The sequence below is a fragment of the Morone saxatilis genome, unplaced genomic scaffold, assembly GCF_004916995.1.
Source record: "Morone saxatilis isolate NCDOM2014 unplaced genomic scaffold, NCSU_SB_2.0 Contig21, whole genome shotgun sequence".
NCBI classification, from domain to species: domain Eukaryota; kingdom Metazoa; phylum Chordata; class Actinopteri; family Moronidae; genus Morone; species Morone saxatilis.
Genome location: NW_023339774.1, coordinates 11,434,246 through 11,443,638, shown reverse-complemented (window position 1 = coordinate 11,443,638; position 9,393 = coordinate 11,434,246). Strand labels below are relative to the sequence as shown.

The 9,393-nt window shown below is 39.5% G+C and overlaps 2 protein-coding genes across 3 annotated transcripts in view; one reads left to right on the top strand and one right to left on the bottom strand.

Annotated features, from left to right (window-relative positions):
• Positions 1-2,702, top strand: part of LOC118332437 (AP2-associated protein kinase 1-like) — a 20,013-nt gene extending 17,311 nt beyond the window's left edge. For both annotated transcript variants that reach the window (XM_035667719.1, XM_035667718.1), the window contains exon 20: positions 688-2,702. In XM_035667719.1, coding sequence (XP_035523612.1) covers positions 688-1,397 — 710 coding nt within the window. In that variant the 3' untranslated portion in view covers positions 1,398-2,702. The remainder of the gene's footprint in view (positions 1-687) is intronic.
• Positions 2,703-5,760: 3,058 nt separating this feature from the next.
• antxr1b (ANTXR cell adhesion molecule 1b) overlaps positions 5,761-9,393 on the bottom strand; it is a 13,505-nt gene continuing 9,872 nt past the window's right edge. Inside the window, exons 16-18 of the mRNA XM_035668401.1 lie at positions 8,499-8,657; positions 7,556-7,636; positions 5,761-6,791 (exon numbers count right to left, since the gene is read on the bottom strand). Of these exons, the coding sequence (XP_035524294.1) occupies positions 6,414-6,791; positions 7,556-7,636; positions 8,499-8,657 (618 nt within the window). The 3' untranslated portion in view covers positions 5,761-6,413. The remainder of the gene's footprint in view (positions 6,792-7,555; positions 7,637-8,498; positions 8,658-9,393) is intronic.

Below are 9,393 nucleotides of genomic sequence, written 5' to 3'. Positions count from 1 at the left end.
TTTTTTTGGCCATAACTCTACCTTCCAAGAGTGTATAATGTTTTAATTTGCCAGCAGCGGGGCGGGTTAGGATCATTTCTACAGTTTCTCCACCAGAGAGCACTAATAAGTTTACTTTTCAACTAAATTGTCCTGTTAAGACCATATCTTGGTCCCAACTCTCCAGTAACCAGATTCAGGAGGTCCTAATCAAAGATGCTTGTTGTGTATTTACATATATGTATAGTTATTGTTTTGTTTTTGTAACTCTGAAATATCTATTGGGGTTGGACTGTTTCAACTAACATCTGAGCTTGCTATGAAACACATGCTGCCCATTTGAAGAACACAACAATATGTTGCGTCTTTGCTATTTTACGATGATTTCTTTCACTAAAACCTCACATGATTTTCCTTATATGTAACTGGATTTTGATCCCCTTGAGAACGATTGTTCATGTTGATAGAACAGAAGAGAATAGCTCACCAACACACAGAATTAGCACAAGAAAATGTAACCTGTAGAACAAATATGGTACCAAAACAGCACTGAAGTATAAAACTCTACAAATCACAGTTGACATTTCTTTCTGTGATGGATAATATCACAAAATAATAAATTTTGTATAATATAACAGATTCAGAGGTCAGCAAGCTTTTCAGCATCTATCTTAATCTAAAACTTTCTCCCATCTTTTCCACATACAGACCTGCAGAGGGAGCTCAATGTGCTGCAAGCTGTTAGGAATGTGGCTTCTGTGCAGTTGACTGAGGAGAATCAGAGGCAGAGGATTCAGCAGAGGACTGCCGCATGTGTTTATGATAAAAACATGTCGCCATCTGATGAAAGAAGCATACAATACACTACAACAGCAGCTACTTCCACCAGCCTGCAGTCTATACATGCTGACCAAGTGGCCCAGCCCCGGCCCCCGAACAGCCCAGCCAGTGATGTCTTCCAGCTGGCCCCTTTTAAAACGCCAGGAAAAGAAAGCAAGATGGCATTCAGCAGCGCCTCCTTCTCTGTGTCTCATAAACCTGCTGAGGCATCCGATGTTTTCCTCCAGGCACCGTTTGGAAGGCGGCATGAAACCACCAGAGCTGTTCCTAGTAACACTCACATATTAAAGTCTGGTACACAGCACATTCAACCCATCAAACAGTGTCACCTGGTCCCAGTATCATCCCCTCCTGCTCCTCAGTCTCTTGGTATTCAGGCCCCTCGTGTGCACATGGAGACTCCTCTGCTCCAGCAGCCGGTGGCGGTGCACCGGGTCGTCTCCAGGATCGGTCAGCAGGCCGCCGTAGGTTCGGTGGCTGTGGGGCCTCTGCATGCCTGGACCATTGGGGGAAGAGCTCTGGATGACCCGTTTACCGCCGCACCCTTTCAGCCAAGATGCTCTCAGGGGAAACCTTGATTTTATAATCTCCTTTTAAAATATGCCAAGTCAAGAATTTTTTTTTTTCTGTAACTTAAGAAGGAGCCAAAGTGCAGTTCGGTCGAAGTATTACCCAATTTTATAATGTCGTTATACTCTCATTATTACTGCAGTATTAAAATGAGTAAATTATCCTTTTACCATTAATGTACTTGTTTAAACTCAAAGTTCTACCTCAGTCATGTGAGTGCATCATCAGCACTTTACAAACAGTCTGATCTTGGACTGAGAAGTTAAGGTGAACTTGAAGGATCGGTCCTGAACCTAAAACTCAGTTTAGCATCAAAAAGGGTTTAATTAAAGGCCTAATCTGTACTTTTTTTTACTATGTAGATAAGTTTTATTCAAATAATGAATAAAAAGTAGTTATTGTGTATCTCCGTTATCATAATTAAAAATTAGGGTCTGTTTTACTCAGACCTTTACAAACATTACTGTTGTAGGCACTTTTTTTTTAACAAAATCAGAAAACATTAATAGCTTAGAGGTAAAGTTTTTAGTTTTAGTTTTCTAATTCTGTTTTAAATCTTTCTGGTTGTTAACATTTAGATTACGGATTGTGCCTTTAATATCAGTGGTGTCATTGCAGGCCTCTGGTGAATATTCAGCATCGGTGCTGCAAGGGATACCAATATTCAGCTGCAAGCCAAAGATATAATTGGAAGAGAAATATAATGGTGTGAAACAGTTTTCACACAGACAAAAATATTATAAATAAATATTATTATATAATAAATATTTTCAGAAAAGACAGGCAAGTTGCACAAAATCCCAAATGGCTGGTCACTAGAGAGCATTATACTGGAACCAGTATAATGTTAAGATTTGCAAGGGTTTAAATGTCCTTATTTTAAGCCTAATTTACCTGCTTTACAGCTTAATAATTGTATGTTGCTGCTGCCGTTTTCCCACAAACTGCACCAGTGTTACATTTTGTTGTTTTTTGACTGATGTTTGTTTTTGGTCTTTTAATGATACATATCATGTCTGTGGTTCTGATTCACTGAAGTCTTGCAACATAACTCTCAAGAGTTGCTAAAGACCACAAAAGAACCATCATCTCTACCGAGCTTAATTCCTAAGTAAGTTTCTCTTAAAGTGAATTTTGAAAATGCTTCTAATGTTGCTTTATACTTTGGCATAGATGAGGTCTTTTTTGTAAACCATGCTGCCTTTGCTAACAGTATTTGTATATTTCTATATTATCTGGCTATTATTATTGGACATTAGGAAAGGTGACAAGTGAACTTTAAACTGCATTTTATTAAAGGGTTGGAAACATAATGACATCCTGGTTATTTACTCTTCTAAGGCAACCCCTTACCTATATATGATCTTTGTTTCTGGTCTCAAGGAACTTGTCACATGCAATCTTTCTTTCTCACTTGATCTTAACTTGTGCCTCAACTTGTTTCATATTAGGGGATCCGTGATGGTAAAGGCCTGTAGCCAATTTTAAGAAGTTTTACAGAAGACAACAATTCCAGCACTGCAGGGTCTTCAAGGGGCTAAGATGTTGTTTCAGGTCTCTACTGTGCTGATAGACTTGATGATGTTTACTTGAGACAGGGAGGCCAGAGGTCTCTCCAGGAAAGTTTCCAGTTTATCTTCATTTTTAGGCACACCAGATTAGGAGATTAAACAAAATGCAGAGGTAAAATGGAAAAAAAAGATAAAACTATAAACACGAGTGTCTGCTATTTCATGTCAGACTGACCCCCCAATAAACCAGCACAAAAACATGTGTTACAGCGTCAAACTTCAGGAAGAAAAAGGGTAAGTTGAGCTTGTGTGAAAGATGAGCTGCTTGTTTTTATTCAACAATACGTAAAATGTCATGTGGTCTTGGATTTAGTAAGAAATTAATTTTCCTGAACTTTGAACAGGAAGAGCACATGGAGAAAAAAAGGAGAGCATGCTAGGTCATGAGCTGATTTTATTACAGTAAACATGTAGGATTTGTATATGGAAACAGATGTAAAGTTAAACATATTAATGTGCAGTTATCCCCTTATGCTACAGGTTTCAAACTAAACGTTCAGGGATTTAGTGGGTCTAAAATGTTGATGTGATCATTTGAGTCACATTCATACACACTGCACAATGTTCACCATTGTTGTCTTTTTGGAAATGAGAGAATTAATTATATTATATGTTTATTAGACCGACAGAAAAAAAAGACAAACTCTGCCAACACAAAGCTGCAAACAGACAAAAATGTTTAAAAATAGACAAAAATACTTTAAATTGGTCCCTAATGACTTAATTTGCCCACGTCTTTATACTGCAGTTAAATGCTTTTCAATAGAGGCATAATAACACATTTTAGTGACCTCAACTGTCTTTTCGCTGCTCGCTGGTGGACTTGGTAAAGTGTTAAGCTGTGTAAATATCTCTTCCAGAGCTGCATGGCATCATAGTTGGATTTTGATTTTATTGTCTGCCTTCTATCCGACTGCCTCTGCTGCTGGCAGTTTTCTCAGACACGCCTCCATGAGCTCACTGCCCGCAGGACTGCAAGTCTGTCTGCATGCATCTGCAAAAGCATTTCGAAATGAAGAGAAAACTGAAACCAAGAAATACACATGGAAAAGATATAATAGGATTTATTTTGGTAGATCTGAGTGGAATAAAGAGTCAGCTGACTGGCTGCTCTTTGGCTTGTTGCATAATCTCTGCTATCAAGTTACATTTTTTTAGGGAGAGTCTATACACATCTTACCCTACATGGAAACTATTTGCTCCAAACATTTTAAAGTAAATAAATAATTTCACTTTATTCATCCTTATGTTAATCCATCCACATTCTATCTGTATGCACACGTCCTGCAGTGCCAGCAGGGAAGGCAGAGCACAGCAGCCCAGATGTGCTTTTCCATGCAAATTTCTCCAGTTTTTCCATAAGTTTCTAGTGCTGCCCAAAGTCTGTTCATGTGGAGGAGGTATGTGGGGGCATCTTTACCTGGTGTAGCAACCTCAACTGCAGCTCAACTCCTCAAAGACGTGAACCAACCACTCAGCAAAGAAGCCTTATTTTAGTTGTTTGTACCCACGAATACATCTTCAGACAATTGAGAGAAAGGGCACCATTACACTAACAATTTATAAATTCCTTTTAAACACATGCCTTCTGAATTCACACATCTTACTGTATTTGAATGACCATAACACAACACAAGAATACTGTATCTGTATTATCCCTGAGGGGCAATTTGTTGCACAGCCAACAGTAACCATCGTTAGTGTCATTGTTAGGACAAAGTTAAAGTTGTTTTTTAAGTGAAAGGCCCTGCACACCCACACAGGTGTTTTTAATTCCTCTTCCTAACTGGATCTCTGCTCAGGCTGAACATGGGTGGAGCTACACTGAGAAATACATGATATCATTAAACTTTATGCAGTAATAAAAGTCCTATAGGCTGTCTCTGAAATCCCAACTACATGGTGCACTGTATTTACTAGCTGAGTCTGGATTTTGGTCATAGTCTTCTCATAGTAGGAAAAGCACAAGTCTTACTAATAACATTAACAATGGCTCCATTATATTAAAGTGTCAGTGTGACAGTGAGGCAGCATGAATAATACCAGGACCCTGAAACTGAAAGGGAACTCACCCAAAATTAATTTTATTATTTACATGATGAGTGAACAAGGGAGTGGTTTTAGACACATTAATGAATGTTTATATATATAAACAATGTATGTATATTTGGGCTTTTAACTGACAGTGATAGCTGAAGAGTGACAGGATAGGGTTAGAGAGAGAGGGGATGACACGCAGCAAAAAGCCACAGGTCGGGATTTGAATCCATGATCGCTACAGCAGGAACTCCTGGGTACACGGGGCGCCAGCTCTGCCAGGTGAGCAACCAGGGCGCCTCATACTTTTTATAAAGCCTCTGATAATAAGGAATCATAATGATAAGTACAGCAAAAATTGGAAAAACAACGTTTTACTAATTTATTGCACATCATATTGGTATACGAACACATCTTATCACTGCTGTTTGCCATTCTGGCTGCTAAATCAGTCTCAGGGTGATCTTCCAGAGCTGTTCAGTTTTGTCAATGCTACATAATTCAAGCTCCTGACAGTCACACACTGCCAAAGATGTAACTCTTGTGTTTTTAAGAGACAGTTTTACAGATTAAAGTCTGTTTGTGTCTAACATTAGGATTTAATTCCAAGTTGATCATTTTCAACAAAAATGCTCAAGATCAGAAAGATGTAACTTCATTATAGATGTTTTTTAAAAGCTGTCTTATTAAGAATTCATTCTACAGAGAGACAACACAGGCATGACAGTGGTATTGATCTTTTGAAAGTATATTTCCCAAAATGTCAAAATAGTAAAAAAAAGTCCTTTAATCATCCATGGAAATCAAACATGTAATGCAACGTGATGTATACATATATATATATATATCTGTGATTTAATGAACATTCATTCACAAAATATACAGACCTGCATGTATAAAACACATGACGCAGTTGCTGAGCCACTAGATTTTCTGCTGTTTAAACTCATGATTACTGTTTTTCACTGTGCAAAGCAGTACACAAGTAGTTTCAGATCAAAAGATTTATGTCAGGCAAAGGCTAAAATGCAAGTTCATACCACTCCATAGCACATCGCAATGCTTGATGGATTTGTCTGATTTGATATTAGGAAGTCGTGTTCTGAAAAAAATGAATAAATTGCTTAGCTCCAAAAGCATGTAATAGCCAAAGCTGTGCTTGCTTACACTAAATATTCATTTTCTAGACTTAGTCTTAGTTAGAAAGTCTTAGTTCATGGCACATCATGTTTGAGCCACTTGTTGAGGAAAACTTAATTGTTGAAAGTTTCATTTTGCCGGGGTTGAATCAACGGCATTATAAAGTCTCATTAATTCTCATTCTGGACGTAATCAAACAAAGACACAGTGAGAAGGTCTTTTCAGGTTTCCATCCGGAGCTTGGATCCTCCTCCTTAACTTTCTGGTTCTTAATCATCAGTGGTTCTCATGATTGGGGCGTGGAGGAGGGCGTGACGGAGGAGGCGCTCTACACGGGGGAGGACCCTGAGGTGGAGGCGGGAGGGATCCAGTTGGAGACGGGGGTGCGGAGACTGGGCTCATGTTGGCCGGGGGCAGGGCTCTGTTTGGAGGTGGCGTGTACATGGGAGGGGTTGTGGAGGACGGGGGAGGAGTGGAAGGCAGAGGGGGGAGCGTTGAAGTTGGCGAAGGGGGCAAATGGAAGAGGTGGCTGTCGTCTGATGGACGACGCTGGTAACTGTGGGGCAAGGTGTAGACGGGCGTGGAGGGATGGTTGTAGATGGGATAGCGAGGAGCCGGGTAGGATTTGCTCCGAGTGAAGTTTATGCACTTACCCTGTAATAAAGACAAACAAGGTGGTTCAGTGCACAAAAAGCAATCACAGGTTATTGTTTTGTTTATGAACTATGCTACTATACAACTATATGAGTATGTAAAGACAAGGTAAAGAAAGAAACTGCAGTGTATTCCCTGAAAGATTCCTAAATCCATCGTGGCACTGCGATCGGCAGGTTTGAAAGGGCACAGCTTTCAACAGATGGAAAGAGGAAATTCCTCTGTTAGTGAGTGTCATGGAAGGAAACAGCATTCCTGCCAGCCCAGCCGTGCTGACGCTGGGACCTGGAGGAGGCGGGCAGCTTCAACTCCTAATGACTTCTGCAGACAAGAGTATTCATCCAGACAATACTGCAGTTGTTTTTACCTTTGTCCACTCACTGTCCCTCTTGAGGGTTTCCTTAGTCACTATTCCTATGATTTGATGCAGCTTTGGCTTTTTAAAAATGTTTAGTATGTGGAATAACAGCGGTAGATGTCAAGCAGATACGATTTAAATGTGGTTTCTAGTGTGTTTTTTGATCCAAACTTTCCTTATCCCTCATTTCCAGAGGTCATGAATTTGAGCTCTGGCAAATTGTTAAACGTCTGCCTGCCAAAAGTTGACATAGTTACTTCACAATCTTATTAATCGCTTTGTTTTCAATGAATGTGTGCTTATCTTACAGCTGTTAAAAAAAGAGCAGTTTTTCATTACTCCATAGAGGAAATCATAGCAAAACGCCTTGACTTTCTATTATTCTGTTATCTCTGGCTTGTCTCACCTTGTCTCCAGGATGAGGTCGCATCACAGATACTCTGTCATAGCCTTTTCTCAGGAATACACACAAAGCATCCAGTTTTCCCTGCAGAAAGATGACCACAGTTCAAATAAAATATGGTATATTATACCCATGATCTCTGATAACAACCAGAATATTAACATAATTTGTGTGCATTGGCCAGCAGTGCAGCAAAAAACAATCCTTTAAAAACTGAGTTAAATAACAGGCAGAGTTTGAGTGTTTATTTGTGACTCTGCCAGACTGTATCTGCTCCACTTTGTGCTCCAGATGTCTCTCTTTGATTCTTGCATAGGACGCTTTATATGGTAGAGAGACAGATAAACAAAGAATGTATTTTGTCAGGAATAACACCCGCTCAACAGATTCCATATTCAAGGGTTAGCTCAGTTCATGTCTGGTTCTTATTACCATCCATCCAGCTGACTAATGTAGTTAGGAAACTAATTTTATTAACCATTTCCTGGTAGCACATCACTCCCATTAAAACTGAAAAAGAAATATTTCTTGATGGACGATATCATAAGGAATTTCAAAGCAAGTTTTAAAACATCTGGAATTGGCATCGAACTGTACATTACACATGTTAACATTATGTGATCCATGGTGTTAAATACATTTGGTGATAGTTCTACAGCTCTATGACAGCTGGGCATACTGAGGAAGACCAGGAGATTTGAAAGATTTTTTAACATATTAAAGTTATTATTTAACAGGAATCTTAAAGCCAAATCCATGTCATGGATATGACGATTTAAAAAAAGCTTAAAATAAGTCAAATATGAACAGACATCCCGTCAAAAATGACAGACTTAAGATAAGAAAAAAGCAACATGCACAGAATCCCAGAAGTATTGTGTGAATGATTGAGTAAATTAATAAATATCACAATTAAAACGAATGAAAAAGTAAACAACTGGAGAACCTTGATGGGAGAGTACCACTTCTGGGGGCGCACAGATTTGTGCATGGTGTAGTAAGGCCGTGATGGCTCAAACTCCTCCGCGGGCATCACAACTCGAGCGTTTTTAGCTTTTTCCAGTTTGGCTCCTTCTTCAGTTGAGCCTTTATCTCCCCATCGGACCTGAACAAAAACCAAAGCTTTCAGCACTGTGCTGCAACCAGTGGCCAACAGAAGGCATTCATTTAGAGTAAAACTGGTTTAAAATAGGAATACTGCTGATCAACCATAATATTTGGTTACATTTGCTACATAATCTGTGAGCAGCGGTGTTTCTGATTATTTTTTAGCCACGTTAGCAGTGTGACTCAAGTGATTTGACCTGTTGGTTGGCCGGTTCACCACTTTCGTCCAGACTAAAAGATCTCAACAACTATTGCATGGATTGTTGTGAACCCTCAGGATGATGTGTAATAACTTTAGTGATCCCTTAACTTTTCCTCCAGCGCCATCAACTGGTTAAAATGTTTAATTTGTCCATTACTTCGGTTTATGACCAAATACCTAATGACATTCCCATCAGCCTCAGCTCTACTTAGTTACATTCGGTGCTAATTAGCAAACGTTAGCATGTTGACAGACGATGGTGAACACGGTAAACATCAAACCTGCTAAAAATCAGCATGCTGGCATTGCCATCGTGTTAGCATGCTGTCTGTACAGGCTGATAGAGATGCTACAGCTCCAGACTCTCAGTCTTGTTAAGAGATAAGACAAATGTATCTGTCTGTCTGATTTGAGCTGATAATGTCAATTCCAGGAGAAGCCCCTTTTTTTGGGGGCCTTTTCATGCCTTTATTTGATAGAGACATTGAAGATCGACAGGCCCCCCTGGCAGAGAGAGAGAGGGGATGACATG